General features: G+C 50.5%; 1 protein-coding gene across 1 annotated transcript in view; it reads right to left on the minus strand.

Moving 5' to 3' along the window:
• Positions 1-25,338, minus strand: part of ANK1 (ankyrin 1) — a 177,323-nt gene that overhangs the window by 48,835 nt on the left and 103,150 nt on the right. Inside the window, 15 exon segments of the mRNA XM_033158987.1 lie at positions 90-187; positions 1,341-1,422; positions 2,587-2,683; positions 6,866-6,889; positions 8,009-8,081; positions 8,184-8,276; positions 10,404-10,502; positions 13,489-13,587; positions 14,540-14,638; positions 17,269-17,466; positions 17,706-17,804; positions 19,261-19,359; positions 20,034-20,231; positions 21,546-21,644; positions 23,576-23,674. Of these exon segments, the coding sequence (XP_033014878.1) occupies positions 90-187; positions 1,341-1,422; positions 2,587-2,683; positions 6,866-6,889; positions 8,009-8,081; positions 8,184-8,276; positions 10,404-10,502; positions 13,489-13,587; positions 14,540-14,638; positions 17,269-17,466; positions 17,706-17,804; positions 19,261-19,359; positions 20,034-20,231; positions 21,546-21,644; positions 23,576-23,674 (1,556 nt within the window).

The raw sequence follows: 25,338 nt of genomic DNA on the forward strand, positions 1-25,338 counted from the left end.
ACACGCTCCGCTTTGGGGTTTTGCAGGGAAACATCCCAGGGCAAGTGGGGATGTGAGAAGCAGGAGGAGCCTGGGGGCAAAGAACTCACCCTGTGTGGACTGGGCTGGCCACAGGGCTGATGTTGTCGGAGGTCTCTGTGGCAGGGCTGCTTGGAATGAGAGACTCCTCATCAAATTCCTTGGAAGCCTACATGGGACAGAATCAGAGGACCCGTTCAAGCAGAAGCCTAGATGCCTCCACCAACGACCTCTGTGGAAACTGAGGGCTCCCCACGCCCCCACCTTTGCACCCCTACACCAGCCTTCTTCTTCCACGGTGGTCCATCTTCCTCCAGATCCCAGCCATACAATTTCGGGGGCCCTCCCACAGCATGCCAATGCTCCCACCCTACAGCCAGGGGTGAGTTGGGAGAGGACATTGGACAGCAGCCTGCTTCAGACGCAGGTCCTCAAAGCACGTGGGCTTTGCACCCCTCCCAAAATCTCAGAGCCATGGAAGCCAATGGAGACGACTCAATGGGGACAGAAATGTCATGAGATCATCGGAAGAGCCCACTCAGGCCCGTCTTAGAGTGATCGGCCGCCCTGGCGCAGCGATCCCTCGGTGCCCCCAGCCTGCCGCCTCTCCGCCCGCCTCCCTCCCGCGCTGGCCGCCCCTCGGGAGGGGGGGTGGGCGAGCGGGGATGAGAGGTGTGGCGTTGGAGCGGGCGCCCGCGCTCCGGCGGGCGGAGGATGAGGGGCGGGCGGGCGCTCGCGCACCGGCGGGAGGGTGGGCGGGCTGTAAGCCGGCCGCCCTCGCCTCCCAGAGCCCCAGCTGGAATGCTGGAAGGTCGCGCAAAGCCCCGTGCCGCTTCAGCGCTCCAGCTGGGGCTCCGGGAGGCGAGGGCGGGCGGCTTACAGCCCGCCCGCCCGCCGGCGCGCGAGTGCCCGCCTGCCCGTGGGGGCGGGGGCGGGTTGGGGAGGGGGTGCCCTGCGCCCTGGCGCGCCACGCCACCGGCCTCTATGGATGAGACGGCTCTGAGCCCACTAGATCAGGCCAACGGCCCCTCTAGTCCAGCAGCCAACCACCTGCAAAGAGCACTCTCCCTCCTGTGGATTCCAGCAACTGGTGCCCAAAAGAGATCCAGCCTGCCATGATGGGAGCTTCTCTGGGACAGGCATGTCAGTTTCAGGGCACCACCGCTGCAAAGGCATAATTTCTGGTCGCCAGTGGCTTAGCCTCCGAAGAGGGAGGACCTGCCACAGGAACCAAGGGCCAAGGGTCACTGTGGATGGACGCTGGAGTCAGGAATGCCCCTGTGGGTCCCTCCAGGTCCCTTTTACGACAGACACCCACCCACCTGTTCTGGCTCCTCGGGTCGGATCAGGACCGTCTCAGGCGTCACACAAGGGATTCGCGGGATGGCGGGAGACTCTTCCCTCCTGAGAAGCAAAACACAGTCAAGCAACTATTGTTCAAGAACCTGCTTTTATATGTTGAATGCTTCTAAGCTGTTTTGCGTATGGAACTTTTAAAAAGTGTTTCTACGTTTTTCTGGTTTTATGCTTGCAACCATCCCATTCATTTCCTAATTGGGCATTTTATTGCCGTTTCCTGCACTGGAGCTCAAAGTGGTGTACATGGTCCCCCCCCCCATTTCCTCCTCACAACAACCCTGTGAGGTAGGCTAGGCTAAGATGGTGACTGGCCCAAGATCCCCCAGTGAGCTTTGCAGCTGAGTGGGGATTCCTCTCTCAGGTCATAGTCTGACACTAACTATTATGCCACACTGGCACAAACACATCCAACGCGCATTCAAAGCATGTGACTTGCCCCAAAGAACCCTCGGGAGCATAGTCTGTTGAGGGTGCTGGAAACTGTAACTTTGTGGGAGAAGACTACAATTCCCAGGATTCTTTGGGGGAAGTCATGAGGGGAAGCCACAGCCAGAAAATTGGGAATTTCCAAAGAATACAAAAGCTACCAGCGAAAATTCTTTTCTGGCCATGGGGAGTGCAGAGGAAAGCTAAACAAAAGAGAGAAGTATTCTGGACTCTGCAGGGAAAGATGTCAGGCAGAGGCTATGAGCGCTGGAACTCTGTAGGTGGGAGGAGAGTAAAAGCAAGTAGACTTTGGGACCGTCTAGGAAGTCATTGAGCAAGAAGAGAAAATACTATTGTTTGAAACTGAAGTTTCCGACAATGAGAGCAGCCTGGAACTTCCTGTAGGAAAGGCCGGCCTTTCCCATTTCCTCTCAAAACTCTGGAGGAACATCAGCAGCTGAAAGTTACCAAATCTCTCTTAGAGAGAAAATAAACAGCGTGTTTCAATTGTGCACACTTTCTGTAATTGGTTTTACATTCATAAACTGCTTAGAAGTCACCTTAGCAATTAAGTGGCATATAAATTTCATGTATTTATGTGTGTACAGTATTTATTACCATTCAAATATTAATTGCTCCTTGTTAAATTCACCTCAATGGAAGGGAGGCCAGCTGAATTCTCTACTTGAGGGACCCGAATGTCTTGGGGCCGGCCGACCCCCATTTTCCCCGAAAGGACACCTCCCGCCTTGCTGCTTCCCCGCCCTGCCCAGCATGTCTTACGCGTGGTCCAGCTTGGGGACAAACTCCACAATTTCTCTCTCGTCGTCCTGATACTGGAAGTCCCGCTTCTGTGGCTTTGGAGCGGGCAACTCATCGCCTGAAAAGGAGAGAGGGCTGAAAAGAAAAGGGGGGGAAGAAAGCCCTGCCAGCAGCACGATGGGGGGGGGGGCACTTGGCTCAGGGCCAAACGGAACAGCACAGCAGCGCTTGCAGCCAACTGGGCAATGGAGGGACGTTGGCCCTCCTGCCGCTTGAGATCCAGGCTGGGGAGCAGGCCGAGGGAATCACGGGGGGTGAGCGGGCTGTTGCTTTCCATTTGGACAGGACCCCACTTTGCCCCATGGATGTTTGAGGGCTGCAGTGACATGAGAGGAGATGATTCACAGGGGCAACACCTGTGGCCAAGGTTAGGGCTCATCCACACTTACCATTCACCCCACACTTTTTTTCACTCTGCTCCACCCCTTAAAACTTTGTGTCAGAGTGCTTTCCCCGCTGCCCCATTGCTTCCCCCAGAATAAACAGCAATTTGAGTTTTCTGTGGCTTCCCGTATGCTCTGATTCAGGGGTAAAAAGCAGGCTCTTGCCAGGAAAGCGCCAAGGCAAGAAACCCACAAAAACTCAGACACGAACCAGGAAGGCGTAGGCGTGTGCCTCGAAACGTGCCACAAAGCAAGTCTGCATGAGCCCTTAGAGGCCCGGGTGGCGAGAGATGCTGCCGTGGGGAGATGTGTCTACAATTCCATCCTTCCAGCAGGGCATGGGGTCTGGCCACACAGGAGCAACCTGAAGTCTCCAAATTTGCCTGGCATCCCCCAGGGGGCAGGGGGAGAGGGGCTTGAATCTCCAGGGAGGAGAGAAGGCCTTTTATTCGTTTTTGTTTTTTATTAAGAAGATTGTGCATTGATGGCAATGAGTCGATAACTGCTGGCACTCATCTCAGCGGAGATAATTATGCAGCGATTCAAGATAACGAAGGTTACCAAAACTCCTTTTTGAGATAAGGGAATTCAAGGATAAACCTCAAATGCTCAGAAGAAAAAATCATCACACCACAGACAGAAGTTTTCGGGGGTGGAGGAATGTCTCACGCGAGGAACACTCATGGGCCCCTGCACCCCATAATAGGCCTTAGATTAGATTCTTTTAACTATTTCTGAAATCTGGAAATAACTATAAATTGGATTTTCTATCTGCCAATTAATCAGCACCCAGATGACAAATGGACTGCTGCGGAACGAAAAAGCATTATTTAACAGGCTAAAAAATTAACCAAAAAGCTTATCTTAATCACTGACAACTAAGAAACAACTGATAATATGGCTCTGAATCTGTTTAAAATCGATATACTGCCCGTAAGTCTCCATCTTGTACATGCTGTGTTGGCTGCAAAAACAAAACTGAACCTTGGTGGAATCAACGCACATATAAAAACCGTTCTGAAAATGCTTTTTTTTAAGCGTTTTTTAAAAATACATTGCATTTTCCATGTGGCTCACCATCGCCATCTAGTGTCACATTGTATATTTCACGTAAAACACATTTAAATCGTGTTACAGTATTTGCAGCTGTTTAGCCGAGTTCCTTATCTTTGTGAGAAAGGAACGAGCGTTTAAAGAAGCAGACACAAGTTCCTGGAGGCAAAGGCAATGCTGAATGCCTCCTCCCTCATTGGTGTCCTGTGCCAAGGGCCGGAGGAACAGCAGACAGAACCAAGAGCTCAGATGCGCAGAACGTTAAAGGAGACGGGATCAAAGGTACATCAGATGAAAGAAAGAGCACGGGGCCTTTGGGGAAAGATGTGGGCCCAGATCTACCTGACCATGAGATGACATCCATACAGCTGTCTGGAGGACTGAAACAGACAAGGGGTGTGTGTGTGTGTGTGTGTGTGTGTGTGTGAAGGGAATTGCATTAAGAGGCAACCGGAGATGGCAGGGATGGAGCCAAGAGGGGAAAGGCCTTGGGTACAAATTAAAGGGAACACAGAAGAAAAAATCTCTAAGCTCTTGGGGAAAGAATGGGGAAAGTGGAGGATCAGAAGGATTTTCCTTTTCCCTTTCAACTAAGACGAAGCATGATCAGCAGGAAATAGGACTGGAACATATGGAATTGGGCAGAAATTAATGAAGACACAACAAGTCACTAAGGAAGAAAGACTAGTTATTAAGATTAGTTGGAAGGACTATTTTGGACATGTAATGATAATAATAGCTGTAGAGCTCCTGTTGGACTTTTTGGGACGGAAAAAGGTGAATTTCAGATGCCTGGGATTGAAGATTGAGAAAACAATGCCAAGCAGATTGGGAAACAGCTGGAAATTAATAGAGCTAGATGTTATGCTGGAGTGCATATTTTGAATAATTGTCATAACTGGCAGACAGACAAGTGGAAGCCCTTCTTATTTTCTTTTTTAAAATTTCTCTTCTCTTTTCTTCATTCTCGTTGTTGTTCTTGCTTTTTGGTTAATTCCATCTACATTTATGCTTTGCTTTTGAAGTTCCCTATCTTAGACTAATGAAGATAAATGCAGGAAAGCGATGGTTGGAAGATGGAGAGCTGTGTGTGACAGGCAGAGCAGAGAGGATCTCCCTGGGTGGAGAGGAGGGGGAAGCTCCCAGGTGAGAAGTCCTTCTTCTGTGTGGGGAATAAAGGTCAAGGCAGAATAGTCGGAAAGGGACTATTATTCTCTTTCTCTTCTTCTCTTCTTTATTTTCTTCCTTTTCTTATTCTTGCTTCTTTCCTAATTTTCTTCTCTAGATTAGTCTGGCTTTTATTGTATTTTATGTTGAAAAAATGGATTATAAAAAAGAAGACTGTGCATGCAGCTTGCAAGCTTCAGCCCAGCAGGAGCCAGCTGCAAAAATTTATAGACTCTTGGGGCCTTAGCCCTCCTCTGCTCTCCCAATTAACCCCCATCTCCAGGACTCAGTGGTGGGAGGGAGCACAAAGTAAGGCAAAGAACTGGGCTGGGCTGAAGAGGAGGAGAGGGTAATGAGTCATTCGTTAGACTTTGTGTTTTTTGTGTGAGACTGTGGTTAATGCTTAATGTGCCATGCCTAGTGACATCTCCGGGGCCCACTTCCTCAGGGCTCCTGAAATCTCAGGAACAGGGATGCTCCTAGACCAGAAGCAAAAGTGGAGTGAGTGTCCACACCATGAGGAGCAATCACTCTTTCAAACCAACTTAGACCACCATTGCCTTGATGCCTGTGAATGGCCTGGCCAGGTTGGGCTGTACCTAATGAGGTCCTCCAAGCTCAGGTGTCTGGAGGACTAAGCCAGGTGCCTGATAAAGAGGTTTGGGGCCAAATGACATGTGACCTTCACAGCATAGTTCTAACAGTACTGGGCTGCTTCAAATTTCACCCCAGGACATTAAAGGAAGGGAGGGTGCTTTAACCCTTGGTCATGATCCTGACCCAACCAGCCCTTGTACCTGAAATGGAAGCAAACGGGATCCTTTCGGTGAGTGCAAATTGCAGGCACAGGACAATTAATGGGCATGGAGGGCACAAGGGTTGTATCAACTACTAATTCTACTCAGAGTAAAACTGTCCTACTCTGCTAGGGTCCTAATCTGAATCAGTCCTTCTGCCCTGGCAATTTTGGGAGTGGAGTGGGGGTGCCCTGCATTCGTGTCCAAAAGGATTCAGTTAAGATCACATGTAGTTTGGTCCACAGTGCAGGGGCCACTGAGAGCTGGTCAGTTACTGGGAAGGATGGGTCTTTTTCACCAACTTCAAGGAAAGCAGGGAGGTTTGGGGGGGAGGGGAATGGCTCAGATCCTTGTGCTGCCTTCCCTCCCGCTTAAGCGCCTCCTCAGATCCTTGGAGGAGATGGGAAAGTGAGGTGGAAAGAGGGGGAGAAGGGGGTTCAGGAGTGGTGGTCAGTAGCAAGGGGAGTCCAGGAGCAAAAGGAGATGGTTCCCTTCTACGGGAGACAAGCAAAAGCCCAGGTTTCTTCCTGGGACAGCTCTCTAAGCCCTGGCACAGATGCCCTGGCGTGCCTCCCACCTGTGGACCAGTGTGCAGCAGAGCTCAGCAGCCATGTGGGTGACGGCCCTCTCATGCAGCCCCCTTCCCCACGCCACCCTCTCCCCCACCATCCTCACAGCCACAGACACAATGAGTGGGCAGGTGGGCGAGCTGGCCCCCTGGGAAGCCAAGGGCGGCATGGGATGGAGGCATGTGAGGCCTGGTGGGTCCGTGTGGGGTGGAATGGGGCAGATGGGTTGGGCGGGCGAGCCAAGCCCACAACAGCAACACACAGTCCGTACCCAGGAGAGTTATGTGAGCCGTGCCTGGAAAGCAAGAAAAAAAGAAGAGCAGGTTTGAACTGTGCGCTCCAGGTTGGTGGGCGCAAACGCACAAGCACACAGTCGCGGGCCAGGCACCCTCTGCGCCTCAGCTCAAAACCAAACACCTGCCAGGCCGCCTGTCCCAAGGTGGGCTGGTGTTTGGCATCATTCTGAGAGAGGCGGGAGGCAGATATCTTGGGGAAAGAAGCCCCCGTCCCTGATGGCAGCTAGGCAGGAGATCCATGCCTGCTATTCAGCTGTGAGCCCTGCATTGCAGGGGGTTGGACTAGATGATCGCTAGGGTCCCTTTCCAGCTCTACAAGTCTATGAACACTGAGTGCCCCTATGCAGCCTCACTTCTGGCTTCTGAGATTCAGCAGGCACTTCCTCAAGCAATTTCAAGCACATCTTATTTATTTGAATCACAACGTAAAATCTTGGCCTTCATATGGGCCAGAAACTTGTTTCAAAACAATAATCTAAGCCAAAGATTCTCAGGATTCTGTGCTTTTGATGTGCTCCCCTGGGATTGAGGCAGAGACCTGCTGGTGGTGCATCCTTTTGCAGGGACTTGGACTGCTCTAAGCTGTGCACAAAGCAAACCTTGCTGGTCATGTTCTCCAAGCTACTGAAAGCTGAATTCAAAAAGGAAGTGGAGGCACCGTCACAAACTTATTTCCAGATAATCTGTGAAGGCTTGAAAAATAGAGTCTACATATGCTAGGGGGACAGGTAGCGAAAGGGAGGAGAAGTTGCATATAAAATCAAGCAGGGAGAGAAAGGTTGCGGAATGTTCCGTTCAGTTCAGTCCACTGACTTTTACTCCTCTTTTCTACCAAAAAATACCCAATGCAGCCATTAAACAGGAAAGGCTGGCACCTAGTGCAAGGACTTTCCCCGAGGGCAGGATTCAGGCTGTGCACACGACTTGCCCAAAGATTTCCGGGAACAGTCCTTTGTTAATGGGTGCTGGGAACTATAGCTCTGTGAGGGGGAAACTGCAGTTCCCAAGTGTCTTGGGGTGGGTGGAGAATGCCCTTTAAAGATATAGTGTGTGCACAGCCTCCGTCACCCTCGTGCCCATATCTCCCTCCCAGAGCACAGGGGAAGCCAGAAACGCACCTTCATCCTCGGACACATCCAGGATCTCGTCCACCGTCTCTGGTAAACTCATGTGGTGCTTGTCACTGAATGACTGCAAGAGGCAACAGGTCAGGCAGGAGCACAGCTTTGGGGTCACCACAACACTGCTCCCCCCAACCCACCCCACTCTCCAACCCCAGGTCAGGGGACTCACCAGGAAGCTGGACTCCTCAGTGACAATTTTCAGCACATCCGTCACAGAAATGTAGCCCAGACGCTTGGCAATGGCCAGAGGTGTGGCACCATTCTGCAGAGAGAAGCGGGCAGGTGGGAGGAAACCACTCAGCCAACAGCATACAAGCCTCAGTTCAGGCCTGTGTGTAAATATCAACTTTTTTTTAACCAAAAAGCTAAATTTTGCAATTTGCAAAAAGTATGCAAACTTGTATTTAAGTTGCAGAATTTATCCTGGTTTAAGTAGCCAATGGGGAAGGGCCAGGAGCTTTTCTGGGCAGTGAAACCCACATTCCAGCCACTGAAAATCTCAGTGCAGAGAGAACTGTAGCTCTGAAATGGGGATTAGGGAGCTCCTAAGAACTCTCTGCACCCTCAGCGAACTACAACTCCCAGAATTCTTTGCAGGAGCGGAAGCCATGATTTTAAAAAGTTGTATCAATATATAAAGGCATAATTAAACATCAGTCATTAAAAACTTCCCTTTACAGGACTGCCTTCAGATGTCTAAGAGTCAGATTGTTGTTTATTTCCTTGAAGGGGAGCTGTTCCACAGGGAGGGTGCCACTACCAAGAAGGCCCTCTGCCTGGTTCCCTGTAGCTTCACTTCTCTCAGTGAGGGAACCGCCAGAAGGCCCTCAGGGATAGACCCTGGTGTCCGGGCAGAATGATGGGGGTGGAGACGCTCCTTCAGATGTACAGGACCGAGGCCGTTTAGGTCTTAAAAGGTCAGCACCAACACTTTGAATTGTGCTCAGAAACGTACTGGGAGCCAGTGAAGATCCTTTGGGGTCAGTGTTCTATGCAGGGGCGTAGCAAGGGGGGCCGCCCCGGGCAGCGCCCTGCTGGGGGTGACACTTCGGGCGGTGGCCCCACCCCCTGGGCTTTTGTTTTAAAAAAATTACTTTTTAGGCTATTTTCAGCACAGCTCCACCCCAGCAGCGCCAAAAATAGTCCCCCCCCTTCCAGCGGTTTTTTCGCCGCGGCGTGGAGGCAAGGGGTGGGCCAGCGAGGAGGGCTGACACCCCTCCACGCTGGGCCGTCCCTCTCCCTGCCCCGACATGCGCTCCGCTGAGGGAGCCCGGGCAGCGGCTTAGGGTGTCTCTGCGAGCTGCAGAGACTCCCGAATCTGCCGCCCGGCACCCCTTCATGCGGCGGCTGCTCGCGCAGGCACGAGCAGCTGCGGCACGAAGGGGTGCCACCACCCGGCACCCCTGGGGGTGTGGCGTCGCGTTGCATGCGTCATGACGCACGCATGCACGCGCTGCGATGCCCCGCCCCCAGGGGTGCCTCTTGGCTTCCCACCCCGGGCAGCCAAGGGGCTAGAAATGCCCCTGGTTCTATGGTCTCCGCAGCCTCTGCCGAGCCAGTACACAGGAACGCAGGGTCTCATCCGGCGTACCAGATGGAGCTGGTAGACAGCCTCTTCGTCAGGGAGAAGGCTAAACTGAATTGTTCTACCTTACAGTATATAAGGGACGCGGGTGGCGCTGTGGGTTAAACCACAGAGCCTAGGGCTTGCCGATCAGAAGGTCGGCGGTTTGAAACCCCATGACAGGGTGAGCTCCTGCCAACCTATTAATTCGAAAGCACGTCAAAGTGCAAGTAGATAAATACGTACCACTCTGGCGGGAATGTAAACGGCATTTCCGTGTGCTGCTCTGGTTCGGCAGAAGTGGCTTAGTCATGCTGGCCACATGACCCGGAAGCTGTACACCGGCTCCCTCGGCCAATAAAGCGAGATGAGTGTCGCAACCCCAGAGTCGTCCACGACTGGACCTAATGGTCAGGGGTCCCTTTACCTTTACCTTTACACTATATAAGGCGTACCTTATACTAGCTTTCTGCATGCATGGATTGTTTATGTGTGAGCATTCAAAATTATGCCCCCCCCCCCCGGTTGAAGTATTGCAGTCCAGGATTTGACTGCCTCTTTCAGCACCCTTAACAAACTACAGCTCTCAGAATTCCTTGGGGGGAGGGAATCATAGAATCGCAGAGTTGGAAGGGTTCCCAACGGTCGTCCAGTCCAACCCCCTGCAATGCAGGAATCTCAGCTCCATGGGAAGCGAAGGACTCAGAGCATCCTTTTGCTCTGAATGGATGGTGTGCATGTGGCTTGAGCCAGCTGAGAGGAGGCAGCCATGCAGAGGACAATGCTGCAGCCCCAATGCCCAGGTCCTCAGTAGCCCACACTCACCGAGCTGATTTCATTGGGCGAGGCACCGTGCTTGAGCAAGAGGGTCACAATGTCGGTGTGCCCTTGCTGGGCCGCTTGGTGCAGAGGAGTGTATCCCAGCTGGGAGGGAAAGAGAAAGAAAACAAAGTCCACCCTGGGAACAGCTTGCCATGGCACTCAGCTTTATAAAGCATATCCCAAGCACGTCCTCTCTCTCAAAGAATTCTGGGCACTGAAGTTGGTTAAGGGCTGCTGGGAACTAGCTCTGTGAGGGCCCAGAATTCGTTGGGGGAAAGAAAGTGCTTTAAAGGCATAGTGTAAACACACCTTTACAAGGACCAATGAGGACAGGAACCTAGGAAAGTGCAGGCAACTATGTCGGGCCATTGGTTCGGCAAGGCTCAGTATTGTCTGCACTGACTGGAAGAGGTTCCCTGGGAATCCAGGCAGGAGTCCCCTCAACCGTCCCTGGCAATGCTGGGTGGGGGTTGAACTTGCTGGGACCTTTGGGGGGGGGGGCAGAGCAGATGCTCTGCCAGAGAGATGCAGTCCCTCCGTCCCCCCAAAGGGTGGCAAGCTTTGGAGTTCTCCAGAACTCTTCATCAGGGAAGATGTTGCACAAAGCAAGAAGTGAAGGGTGGGGGTTCAAGGAAAACAAATAAGGAAGGGGGGGCAAAAATTAGACAGGATATTGTACCCATGAAGTCAGCTTGTAGCTGCAGGTTGAAAATGGAGAATGATGGCTGAATCCTAACTGTGGATTTTCATCTTAGGGACCGATGTGGCCAACTTTGCTTTTTACTTAACCGATGTGAGTGATGGTTTCGTTTCATGTTTGTTTCAGGCCAGGAGTGTCAAACTCAAATGAACCAGGATGGGGACAAATTCCTCATCCCAAGGTAGTCAATATAATCAAGAGGCTGGAGCACTTTCTTCACCCCAAAGGATAAAGGGTTTGGGGTGCCACAATTTAGAAAACAGGCAACCAAGCAGGGGGAAGGGAGGCAGACATGCCTCTCTCCTAACACCCAGGACACCAACGAAATATGACTGGCAGCAGGTGAAAGAAAAGTGCTTCACACAACAACAGAGAGCTGGTTTTTTTTAATTCGCTGCCACCAATTTGTGGTGATGGTCACTGGCTTAGAAGGCTTTCAAAGAAGGACTGGGAAAATTTCTAGAGAAGAAGAAGATCAGCTGAACCCTAACAAATAGATGGAACCTTCAATGTACACAGGCAGGGATACTGCCCATTTGGAGTTTGCTCCATTTCTCCTTTTCCGCTGTCTTATGCTCAGTTATCCAAATAGCCAAATCACCTTGCAATTATTATTACAGTGGTACCTCGGGTTAAGAACTTAATTCATTCTGGAGAAATGTTCTTAACCTGAAACTGTTCTTAACCTGAGGTACCACTTTAGCAAATGGGGCCTCCCGCTGCTGCCGCATGATTTCTGTTCTCATCCTGAAGCAAAGTTCTTAACCCGAGGTACTATTTCTGGGTTAGTGGAGTCTGTAACCTGAAGCATCTGTAACCTGAAGTGTCTGTAACCTGAGGTACCACTGCATTTAAGTCAATAAGGCTCGTTAACATTTTAGTGGGAAACTTCTCCAATATACAGGGTCTTTTGTATACAATTTACCTAACAGACACATTTCTGCTAAGCAATCTTCCCTAAGAGAATGCATTTCTGTAAACTGTTTTCACTATTACTGTATATACATTTTTGTCCACAGCATGTGGCCAGAGAGTGTGCTGCATAATTTGGAGAATCCCTTCTAGCCTGACAGGCCTGTGGACTCACCTTCTGGAGTGCCCAGGCCAGTGGGAAGTGGCCACCCCCCCCTCCCTCTCACACACGCGCCCATTCATAAACACCAGGTTTCCTTTGGAGGGCATCAGCAAGGCCAAGAGGACCTCCAGACCCACAGCCCATACTTGTGTCCCAGGGAGGCCAGTGTTGCTGGCACAGCGGTTTGACTTCACCCCTGGAGGCACACTCCATTGTTTCTCAAGGCAGACACGGGTGCCGACAACACATAGCACCCAGAAGCATTCTGTTCTCACACCTAATACACACCCATCATCCCTGCAATACACACAGGCCCCACTTTCTGAGCACAATATGTTCCCAGGAAATGGTTTGTCACACAAGGGTTCGCATAATGAGCAAGTTATTTCCAGTATTTCCTATGGGAATATTTCTAATCTGTGATTTGTCTGTTCTCCCTCCCTCCATTGTTCCTGCCTGAAATTGCTGCAGCCAATCAGCAAAAGCCAAACAAAGGAAAAACAGGTTTTCCTGATCTCTCCTGCTCCCTGATTCATCATAGAATCACAGGATTGCAGAGCTGGAAGGGACCTCAAGGGTCATCTAGTCCAACTCAGTCGTTCATGGAGTGAGCTTTGGCTCTAATTCTTTGTGTTTGGATAACTGAAGTTTCGGATAACGAGTGTTCCTAGAGCAGGACCCGTGTGTAATTCATGCAAGGCATGCACAGGTCACCTTACCCCATGGATGCCTTCTTGACTGCTTTGATCTGGAGAACTGGCACTGTTACAGGCACCACATAATATATGTTCCACGTTTGTAAGAAATTTACAATATTTTACTGGCAGCACCTACACTTTGGAACTCCCTGCCTATTGACAGCAGGCAGGCACCTTCACTGCACTCCTTTTGGTGCCTGCTGAAAACATTTTTCTTTAGGCAACCCTACCAGATGTGTAGAACATTCACATGTGCTTTAATCTGTTTTTAGTCTATCACTGATTTCATAAACCACTTTGTGAGGTTTGTTTGTTTTACAATCAAATGGTGTACAATTTTTATTAAGATAAATAAATGAAATGAATTTTTCTTGCTTGTCAGCCATCCTTGGGACATTTAATGATGAGTGACCATACAACAAATAATAACAGAATTCTTATAAACCAGACAGAGCAGAAATAAAAATAAGAAGGACAAACAAGTGATCATAGCAGCCTTTCTCAAACTTGGGTTCCCAGATCTTGTTTGACTATCACTCCCATCATCCATAACCAGATGGAGCAGCAGTCAGGGATGATGCTTGAGAAAGGATGCATTCAAGAGCTTTTCCATACCTTGGTCTTTGAATTGACATCCGCTTGATGCTGCAGCAGAAACTTCACCAGTTTGATGTTCCCGTAGTGAGAAGCCACGTGCAGCGGAGTATAGCCCATCTGTAAAAAGAGGGCAGACTTTCAGGTCAAGGCTTGGTGGTGGGGTGACAATGAATGGTTAGAGGGAGAAGAGGGAGCTGACTGGGAAGAGGAGGGGTCGGAAGTGGAAGAGGTAACAGAGCTTAGTGGGCAGGGAGAGTCTGTGGCAGAGAGAAGTCCAGAATCAGGGGCAGAAGCTGAAGCAGGAGGGAGGAGGTCCAGAGGCAGAGAGGAGTCCAGCTGGGGAGGATTAACAAGTAGCTCCCCCTCTTGCTGCAACAAGCTCCTCTCCCTGCTGGTCTCCCAGAAACAGGAGACGCATGAAGAGGGCAGAGGAGAAATTGGCATCACACAGGCACAGCCTCAGATTCCTTCGGGAAAACCTGGCAAAGGAGGGAACTGAGGCAGCTGTGGGAAGGTGAGGACCTTCAGTCTCCACAACTGTTTCATGAGGGCAAGACCGACCAAGGATGTGCTGCTGTGCTCTTTAGGCCTGGCACTCCTGTACAGATCCTGTTTCTCCTGATAAAGAGTTAATTCCACTTGCTTCGTGTGGCTGACTGTTGGCTTGCCCCTGTCACTCTACCACTAACAACCCTGGCTGGCTTAGGTCCTGTAGGCATGTGCTGTAGGAGCTTTCCTCGGCTTTGTGCTCTCTGGTTGTGGTTGGACTACTGTTCTCATCAGCCACAGGCAGCATGATCAGCGGTAAAGGATGGTGGGAACTGTAGTCCAGCAACTTCTGGAAAGCACCCAGGAAAGCTGTGCTATGGTGTTCTGGTGGTGGTCCCTTCCGCTTCCCAAGCACAGGAGATACCTGGAGCCTACTAATGGCATAGCACTGCCTTCCCCAACTTGGTGCCCTCCAGGTGTTCTGGACCACAATGGCGACCAGTGCCAGCCAGACCAGCAAAGGACACTCTAGACTCTGGGCCTGTCTGTCTGTCTGTCCATGGCATTCGAGGGGACTCACCCGCGTTGTTGGATCCACTCGAACTCCGGCGCGGAGGAGGACGTCTGCCACTTGGACATGCCCCTCCTGAGCCACCAGGTGGAGGGGGGTGAGGCCACTCTGGAAGGCAAGCAAGAGCCAGGTTACCCACAGAGGGTCCTGTGGGGAGGTGGGCAGACACCGGGAACCACTGCTAGGGCCCTCCCAGCTTTCTAGGCAGAGGGTCTTCTCAGTAGTGGCACCCACCCTGTGGAACGCCCTCCCATCAGATGTCAAGGAAATAAACAACTATCTGACTTATAGAAGACATCTGAAGGCAGCCCTGTTTAAGGTAGTTTTTAATGTTTGATGTTCTATTGTGCTTTTTATTCTGTTGGAAGCTGCCCAGAGTGGCTGACCCAGAGGCTTGAATATGGCATCTGGAAGAGCGCCTGCTCTGTATTGATTGATTTGGGGGGGGGGGGTGGCTAAATAACAACAAACATTCATCCTGTTTTCATCCTGATTTCTTTGCACTGCGATTCTACACCTTCCCATTGCTCATTTGCCCCACACCATTTAGTGAATTTCCCTGCTACTTTCCTAATGGCAAAAGGTCTGGAGTCTTAAATTTGGGGGATTTCTTCAGTAAGGGGTGTTAAAAATATGCTTTGGAGCTTGAGGAATTCCAATCTGCTATTATTTTTGTAACTGGACAACATTTAGCTTGGTAAGTCTACAATAGATGAAGAAGCACATAAACTGCTTTTGGAAAACCCAATAATTTAAATGTTACCTTCTGAAAATGTCAGGTAATGCTAAATAAAAATATATAAGAGAGAATATATAATACAACTGCAAGTACTTGGCAATTTCTATGCAATTTTACACACTCTTTACTTACCAAGCAAAACTAAATTATATTAATTTAACCAAAATATATTTTGAATTCCCAAGCCATGTTACAACGTTTTACCACCCCTCATTTTTGAAATTGAAAGTTGAAAAATTCTGCATGCCCTACTGGCCCATGCAGAGAGGGGGAGCCAACAGCCCCTTCTTGGGGGGTCCATTTTGGGTTCACAGAAGCCCTTACTTGCCTGTTTAAGTCCTTTCTTAGGGCTCTACTAGTGGTTCCCTCAGGGTCCCCAATCTGGGAATTGGGGTTCCCAAGCTGAGCTCTAGAGCAATGGTAGGCAACCTGGATGCGGCCCAACTGCCTTCTCAATCCGGCCCATGGACGGTCTGGGAATCAGCGTGTTTTTACATGAGTAGAATGTGTGCTTTTATTTAAAATGCACCTCTGGGTTATTTGTAGGGCATAGGAATTCGTTCATCTCCCCCCCCCCCCCAAATATATATATATCTAGTCCGGTAGTCCGGCCCACCACATGGTCTGAGGCATGGTGGACTGGCCCACAGCTGAAAATGGTTGCTGACCCCTGGTCTAGTCTTCCCCCAAAAAGAGGCAACACAGAACACACGGGTGCCACCTAGTGGCCACTGGTAGAAGTAGAAACCTAACAGCTGCTTGGCAAGTTTAGGGGGGGGGAAGAGACTCATCATGGTGCCGTCTTTGGGGATGGCACCACATGGCAGCCCTGCTGGAGCAGACCCAACAGTGACCAGAGAAGATTCTCTCAAGAAGAGCAGGATGGCAAATAGGGGAAGTCTGTAGCTCAGCAGGGAGCATCTGGTCGCATGCAGAAGGTCCCAGGTTCAGTTCCAACACCTCTGGCTTGGGCTGGGAAACACTTTGAAACCCTGGAGCATCACTCCTATTCAGTCAGCTGGTACTGAGCTCAGTGGAATCATGGGGTGACTGGTTAAAGAACAGGTTCCTATGCCCCACCCCCAGCACCTGTCCGATGAAGTGGTAAACTGCTCTCAAACATGGAAGCTCTATTTAGTCTCCATGGTTGAAAGCCACTGGCAGAAATAGCCTCCATGATGAAATAAAACAGCTTCTTGGCTTATTCTGGCAGAGGCTGACTCCCTCTCCTCTCCTTGCCTTGTCACCAGGGTGGGGATTCAGCCCAGGGTCCCCTTCCCCAGGGGGAACCCCCCAGGAGTCACGCAGCGGGTGCAGCAATTGGTACAGTACCCTTTAACATTTTGGGAAAGATGGAGGGCACAAGGAGAAGGGGACGACAGAGGATGAGATGGTTGGACAGTGTTCTCGAAGCTACTAACATGAGTTTGGCCAAACTGCGGGAGGCAGTGAAGGATGGGCGTGCCTGGCGTGCTCTGGTCCATGGGGCCACGAAGAGTCGGACACGACTGAACGACTGAACAACCCTTTAACTTTAATGGGTGGCTTTAAAAGAGGTTTCTATACACATGTGTGAAAACACACACACACACACACACACACACAGCTCTCCCTCCTATCAAGCAACAGTCACAATCCTGGTTCAAAGACACATTGGGTTGAGTTGTGTAGGAAGAACCACTTCTGCCCACACAACAGACCTCCCCCATCCTTTCCAAGGCACCCTGCACCCCCAATCTGCTTCAGATGGTGGGGGGGACACACAGGGGGATGGGAAGCTCCATCGCAAAGAACTGAGAAAGGCGTGGGGAAGGGTCCGGGGACAGCCCCCCCAAGAGCCAGACAGAGGGGCCTGGAGGGTGGCATTTGCCCCCCACCTGGGGTTCCCCACTCCTGCCTTATCAGGGTTGTGTTCTTCCACCCCCCACCCCCCTTTGGAAAGCAGACTTTGTCCCTGCAGCGCACCTGCACACTCACAGGAAGCGTCTGCTCCGCTCACCTTGCTGCCAAAGTTGCCATTGGCCTGCTTGGAGAGGAGAAGGACCACCATGTCCGAGTGGCCTTCCTGGGCCGCCAGGTGCAGCGGGGTCACAGCTTGTGTGGATTCGGCGTTGGCGGAGGCGCCATACTGCAGCAGGCTGCTGGCCACCTCCATTTGGTTCTGCCTGGCGGCGATGTGCAGGGGGGTGTATCCGTTCTGCAGAGGAGAGACGACCCCCACCCGCCAAAGGCAAGTCAAGCCCACGCCCCAGAGTCTGATCTGCCTCAGTCAATGGTGGCTGCTACCAACCCCCCCCCCCCCCCGACTCCCCCCTGCAGGCAGGAGAAAGGGACAGCTGTGCTCAGGTTTCCTCTGCCCTCCCCTCCATGGCGCTGCCCTTCAAATCTTTAAGTCCTAGCCAGAAGTGTGGCATGGAAGCGAAACCTGCGCCTTACCCAAGCCACGCTGTGTGGGGATGCTCCTTTGGGCAGCAGCACTTTGACAATGTCCAAGTTGTTGTGGTGAACAGCGACATGCAAGGGCGTGAGGCCATTCTGCAGAGAGAGGAGCATTTGAGCATTTAATTTCAGGCAAGAATTTCTGACTTGACCTTGTAGCAGGTGAGCATCCTGATCTATACATTGATAGGTAGCCTCCACGTGAATGGATGTTCAAAGAAGGCATGAAAGGATATTGGTCGGGGAATCTGCTTACTGAACACGTCAGGGGTGTTTGTGAGGAGGGAAACTCGGACTTTGACCATTTTGAGAGGAAGAAGACACTGAATTCTTCCTGCTGATTTTGGCATCCACACCAGTTTCCATAGATGCCTGCATTTGGGCCTTCAATATTTCTCCTTTTAGAAGCTCCCATCCTTCTTGGACTCCCTTCTCTATGAGAGCCTCTCCGCCTTCCAGAGGGGAGGAGTTGTGAGCAGGAGCCGGTTCCCACGTCGGCAGGGGGGCATTTCGGCCCCCTGCTTTAGCTGTCCCAGCTGCCCTGCCACACCCCTGGCAGCCAACCAATCAGGTGGCTGAGGGGGCGGGGATTTAGCTGCTCTTATGCGGCCGTGGCAGCGCTGACCCTTCATTGTGTTCCTGATTTCGTTGGATCACCCGCCCACCCTCCCTTAGACTATTAAAATCTACGCTTCTGACCTTGCTCTGGACCTTTGATTGCCCAAGGGGTCTGGTAGGGATTTTTATCCACTTGGCAAATTGGCACCAGCCTCTTGGTTTTTTGCCTACCTCATAGCAAATCGTCACAACTTCATGGTATTGGCGGTTAGACATTGGAATACGTGTGCGGTGTATTGGGGGGCAGGGTGTGGCCATCGCCTACCCCTCTACTTGTAGGGTATTCCATTAAAGGAAACTGGTGGTCGTGGATCCTGTCCGATGCCCTGCTGGTGGCTGGGGCCTTGGCATGACCCCGGTGACATCAGGGGAAGCTTCCAGTTGTATTTGCATCAACAAGCTCCTCCTTCTGGTGGAGTCATGTTTCGTCATTTGATCCAATGCCTAAGCCAATACCACTCACATGCTGTAACCAATAAAAGTTGTGGCCTTTTTTAGCCCATTAACCTAAATACTCTGTGTCCTTGTGTCCTTATTACTCACAAGCGGGTGACGGGTCATTGACTCACAATATTTCTGACCATAGGATCTCACCCAGTAGCTCCTTAAGATTTTTGAAATTGGCCTTCTTAAAGTCCAGAGTGCAGGTCTGGCTACACTCAGCTTTCCCTTGCCTCTGTATCATGAAACCCAGGGGGACAGGATCACTTCCTCCCCAAGTTTCCAAGTATTTCCCCTTTGTCAATAATTTTTTTGGGGGTGCTCATTGCAGTTGCTGATTCTGGACCACCAACTGAAGCACCCAAAGACTCTTCAAAGAGCATATTGCCACCATCCCATCTTGGTGCAACTAACATAAGACACACATGACCATCGCCAGGTCTGAATTCGTCAGGGCCACTGCATCTCCCACCAAGGCCCCCGACATACGCACCTTCCCCGCTGCATTGGGCTGGGCATCGTGCTCCAGCAGGACCTTGGCAACATCCACTTTCCCATATTTGGAAGCAACGTGCAGAGGGGTAAATCCTTTCTGGGGAGAAACAGGGAGCATCAGTGCCTGGCTGGAGTGGGAGAGGAAGACAACAGGTCAAGCAGGATCAGGGGGAGTGGAGTCAAGGAGGCCTCAGGGGGAGGCAACCCAAACAGCGGTCCAGGTTTCTCTGCTCACTCCCTGCCCTACACCCATCCCAACACCCATAGCACTCACAGGAGAGAGAGAGAGAGAGAGAGAGAGAGAGAGAGAGAGGAGACATCTAAAGCAGAAAGAAGTGTTAACACAGAATTTCTCTCCTAAGTATAGCTTGGTCAATACTGTAGATGAGCATGTCATATCTCCTGCCTCAGGTCCCCAGTTTTAGCCAGAGGCTGAAGCACCAGCCACCCCACAAGGCACCCTGCCCTACTCCACTGTCCTGGCCTGGGGATGAGTCGGAAGAGGTGTCCCCTGCAGCCTCTTTTGCTCCACAACCCCAGAGCAGCATGTGGCAGCAGGGCAGGCCCTTTAAATATTGTACACAGCACCTCGTGGGGGCAGAGTCCCTGCCAAGACAAGCCTCTGCCAGCCTTCCTAAGGCTTCAAGCAGCTCCAAGTCTTTGCTGAGGTGAGATCCAACCAAATTGGGCTAGCAGCACCCACAGGGAGCTGTCTGGGGCCTTGCTTCAGCAGTCTGGAAGGAACATGACCCAGAGCCCCTGTTTCCCTACCTTGGTCATGACCGTCTGTGAAGCCTGCTTGTCCAGAAGGGCGCAGGCGCAGTCCAGGTGGCCCTCGCGTGCTGTGATGTGCAGCGGTGTGTGCCCGGCTGTTGTGGACAGATTGGGGTCGGCGCCACTCTCCAGCAGCAGCTTTACCATTGTGCAGTGGCCAAGGCGGGCCGCACAGTGTAGGGGGGTCTGGTCATCCTACGATGGAGAAGAAGGACAAGCCCCTTCGGGTGAAGACAACAGCACTCTGTCCTCAATTTTAAAAAAAGCGTATGCACACTCTACATAGTATACAGTGGTGCCTCACAAGACGAATGCCTTGCTAGATGAAAAACTCGCTAGACGAAAGGCATTCGCTAACGAAAGGGTGACTCGCAAGACAAATTTTCCTATGGCCGTGACTCACAAAACGAAAACATTTTGCAATTTTTTCCCCACAAGACGAAATTTCCGCTATACGACAACACTCGCGGAACGAATTAATTTCGTCTTGTACACATTTTTTGTACACGTTACTAGGTTCGACATCTGCACCGCAAAGTTCAGAGATGTGTGCATTTGGGTTTGCATCTTATTCCAGGAAGGGAAAGTCTGTGTCATGGTACCCTCTGAGCCTTCAGACCAGGTTTGGGAGGAAGAGACAATACAATAGACCCTTTAGACAACACCTCCCCCCCCCAGACACACCTCCAGATGTGCCCAGATTTACAGATGAGGCAGGAGTCCCAGAGGTTGCCTCTCCCTCACTTGCAGAGAGCAAGGGACCATTAAAGACAGGGAGACTGCATCCCCACGGGAAGACGGTCTGATGACACCTCCCAGGGGAATGTGGCACCAGGAGGAGGACAGAGAAGACTCTTCTCCCTGGGCAGAGTGTCGCAGGGACAGGGATTGTCGCAAGCGTTCTCCTCCACTGCTTAAAAGCTTGGCGTGGAGGCAGGAAGACTCACCAGAATAGCTGCACTGTTCCTGTGCAGTCTTGAAACCCTGTTCCTGATCTTGAACACCTGGGCCTGGGCCTTCATTCTGAATGAGATCTAAAGATCTACATGGGGATCTGCTGCCCCAGTGATCTGACTGCCTGAGGTGGCCACCTCACTTTGCCTTGTGGGTGAGCCAATCCTGGCTGCTACACTTTTGCCTTATAAGAGCAGCTGGACTAGAGCCTGCTCTTTCTGAAACACTGAGCTTGAAGCACTAGCCCACAATAATAAATGTTCAATTATTCACTTACAAAAAAGTGCACCCTGAGGCAAGGTGAGGAGGCTGCCTCAGGCAGGACGATTCGCAGGGGCAGCAGATTCAGCCTCCAAGGAATGCATTGCCCGCTGCCGCCGCTGCCATGGTAGCAGCAACAGCTGCAGTGCCCTCCTTGAAGACTGGATCCGCCTTCTCCTCCGCAGCGCCCCCCGCCATGACACCTCCATACAAGCAAGGGTGGGCCACTCGTGGGGACAGGAGTCTGGGTTGCAACTGCTGCTGGCCCAGAAAGACAAGGGTGCTGGCTCTCACCTTGGCCTTGGCATTGACTTTGGCCTTGTTCTGCAGCAGGTACTTAGCCACTTCCGTGTGCCCAGCCCGGGCTGCCATATGTAGGGGGGTCTCCACCTTCTTTGGAAAGGGGGGGAAAAAGAGGTTGCATGGAATGCCAGCTGTTTCAAAAGATCTCATTCTGTGACCATCTGATCAATCTCTATAAAAGCCCGTGGGGCTTGAGATTCTTGCACCCTGTACTTGCACCCAAGCCCAAAGAGATGGGAGAACTGCATGCGCTCCCCCGACCCCATTAAAAATCTCCCTGGTGGTAGAAAACAAGCACATCTTACTCCCTATAAATTCCCATAAATTAAAATTGCTATTGATGCAAAATACATTTTACTAATGGTACACAATCTAAGCATACACATTATTACAAATCATTTCATATCTGCAAAAATTATTATATATATACTTTAACACAACTTTGTTAATATATTCAGAATGTTTATCTGAGCATATACTGTTCTCATTTTACCTAACTGTTGCATATCTTATGTTCAAATGTAATAAATAAAATTCAAATGGTAGTAGTAGTAATAGCTAGCAGATAAAGATAAAGGCTAGGGAAGAACTATCTCACTGCCACACTCCATTTCCACAAACCAGGGTGTTTTGAGGCGAGACAGAGCATTCAGGTACATTGCGTTCCACATGCAATTTGAAGTGGTGCAGTCTAAGGTAACCTCTGTGTCAGACACTAAAAGCACATGGCTTCCCCCAAAGAATACTGGGAGCTGTAGTTCATTATGGGTGCTGGGAACTATAGCTCTGGGAGGGACAAACTACAATTCCCATGATTCTTTTGGGAAAGTCATGTGCTTTGAATGTACTGTGTGGGTGTGACCTAGGAAGGTTTACGAACATAGGAAGTTGCCTTATCTCAAAGAAGCCACTGGTCTCTCTAACTCAGCATTGTCTACCCTCTTCAGGATTTCAAAGACGGGTCTTTCCTAGTCCTGCTGAAGATACCAGGGACTGGACCCTTGTTTATACACACATCTTTCTGGATGTGTAAATCAGATCCGAACCTGGCTTACAAATTGCTCCGGGCTTGGGTTCTAAAGTCTTGGGGTGCAAATCTCCTCTCTCTTGCTCCTCAGCCCCTCGGCACCATTTCTGATGGGAATAATGCCCTGCACGTCCAGAGGCCAAAGGGATTTGTAAAAAGAACCATTTCACTGTTCAAAACAAGAGGAACCTGGCACAGAAGAACCAGAGAGCTGGCCCAATTCTCCCTGTCTGAGCTCTACCTCTCTGTAGAATTCTTTCAAGCCCTACACACAGAAAACAAACTTTTCAAGGAAAACTGCTTTGTGTCCTCCCTGACATGGCAGGCATTATAAGGCTATTTTTCACAGAATGTTTTATTTATTGTATTTATTGAATTTATATACCGCCCTATATATAGCCAGAGGCCTCATTCCATTATGAGAGCCCAGACCTGTAGCGGTGCAGTCAGGGCACAGATCTCCTTGCAACCCTCCTGCTTGGTTGCACTGTTGGATGAAGAACTGGGGGGCCAGGACTCAAATCCCCACTCAGCCACCAAGCTGGCTGGGAGACCTGGAACCAGTTGCCGCCTCTTAGCCTAATCTACCACACAGGGTTCTTGTGAGAGGGAGGAGAAGCATGCATGCCACCTTGAGCTCCTTGGAGGGAAGGTGGAATATAAAATGTCAACACCTAAAACACATGTGCACATGTGGGGGGGGGAGCAAAAGGAGCTGCCACCTCTTGCCCGCCCTACGGTATTCGGATGAACCTCCTTCCACCCACCCTAACATTTGTTTTGTGCAACTCGGACTCTCTAGATGGTGGAACAAGTTGGTCCAAAGCCCTCAGTAAAATGTTCCAGCCCCAAATCTCCGACAAATCCCCAGAGCCAAAGCTCTCAGGGTGGAGTTTTTGGCTATCGAAGCCTCAGCACAAATCCTCAGGGGTCTCCAGAAGCTGCGGGGGTCCACTACTTCCCCGACCTGCCCTCTGCACTTCTCCGTACTCACCACGTTGGAAACATTGGGAGAGGCTCCTCGTTGCAGCAGGATCTTGACGATGGGGAGGTTCCCCATGAAGGAGGCCACGTGGAGAGGGGTCAGCCCAGACTGCAGACAGGAGAGAGGGAGCAAAGGGATGCAGGGCGCTGTGCAGCCGAGAACGGCCCCCTGGTCCTGGCTCCCACAACACACACAGAACTCTGCTTCGTAACCCTTTTGCTACCCAGCCATATACCCTCCAACATTTCCTCGAAGGAAAAGTGGGACATTCCGGGATCAAATCAGAAACCGGGATGGCTTCCGTGAATTTGGGACTGTTCTTGGAAAATAAGGACACTTGGAGGGTCTGCAGTCTGCATCTTTGGATAACAATCCAAAAATATACATGAATTACTAAATATGTTTTGATCAGTTGACTGATCAACTAAAGATTTAGGCTGCAATTTATAAGAAATCCATCTTCTAGGGAGGCAGCACCTGCACTTTGGAACTCCCTGCCCAGTTACATCAGAGAGGCACCTTTGCTGTATTCTTTTCGGTGCCAGCTAAAAACATTTTTCTTTAAGCAAGTCATGTGTTGACATGTGTTTAATCTGTTTTTAGTTTAGCATTGATTATTTCCGGAAAATGTTTTAAATAGTTGTTTGTATTGATAATTTCATTGTTTTATTCTTTCAGTAAACTGCTTTAAGGTTTATATAAAGTACAGAAAAGTTAACTAACTAAATAAATCATATACCTACTTACAGGGGAGTAAGTTCCAAGGTATTCATTGGAACTTACTTCCCAGCAAGCATGCATAGGACTGCGGCTTTAGGACCCAAGCAGCCAAGAGACCCTTGTCTCTAGTCTCAGGTTGTGCTATTGCAATCGGGGGACAAAAAAGAAAACGTTGCCTGTCCATGGACCTTGTGCTAGAACAAGTCACCAGTAGTTGGGCAGCCTTGGTCCGGACACCAGTGTAGGAAGACTAAATGCATTGTTGCAAATTCACTGAGCTATTAGCCAGGATAACTGAATAGACTCTCCATGTCCAGAGGCCCTGGCAAAAAAGGAAAGAAAGCAAAAGGGCTGTGTCTGACACACACCCCTTCCCTGGTCTGCTTGTGGGCCTCCCAAAAGCATTTATAAGCTGCCCATAATTGGAAGCAGGATCTTGGACTAGACAGACCCTTGGCCCAGCCCAGCACATTCATCCAGTATTCTCATTTACTTAAGGCATGAAAACCTCTGAAATGGCTTCTACAAGCCAAGCTAAACGGGGCATTTAAATGCAACTGTTTCAGTTAAAAGGTAGATGATTAATCAATTGAAAATTCCAAAACCAGTCAGCACCCCCCCCCCCCGAAAAAATTCTCCACATAGCCACAAATGCCAAGAGATTTCTATTTCCCATGAGCCAAACTGTGAGTCAGATCTTGGGGAAACAATAGGCTTGGAACCTCCATTTCCAATCTCATGGATGGATGGGAATCAGGTGAAAATTCTGCCTAAGGCCTCAAAAAAGCAATCAACCAAAATCTGTGGGTAGCCAAGAAAACACCCCAATACATTTCAGGCATAATGTGATGAATAAAAGGTATGATGAATTGCTGAAAGGTATCTTTAAACTATTGCAGACTGTTTTTCTCTTGGTTAGAACAAGTTATTTCCAAGAGTTCCTTATATTAAATGCTCAAGGTCCTATGATTGTATTGAAACCAGGCCTGCCCCTCCCCTAAGACAAACACAGCGACCCACAAGTTTGGGCATTTGATCTGCCAGTGCCTGCC

Source organism: Lacerta agilis, chromosome 8 (assembly GCF_009819535.1).
Source record: "Lacerta agilis isolate rLacAgi1 chromosome 8, rLacAgi1.pri, whole genome shotgun sequence".
Classification (NCBI taxonomy): domain Eukaryota; kingdom Metazoa; phylum Chordata; class Lepidosauria; order Squamata; family Lacertidae; genus Lacerta; species Lacerta agilis.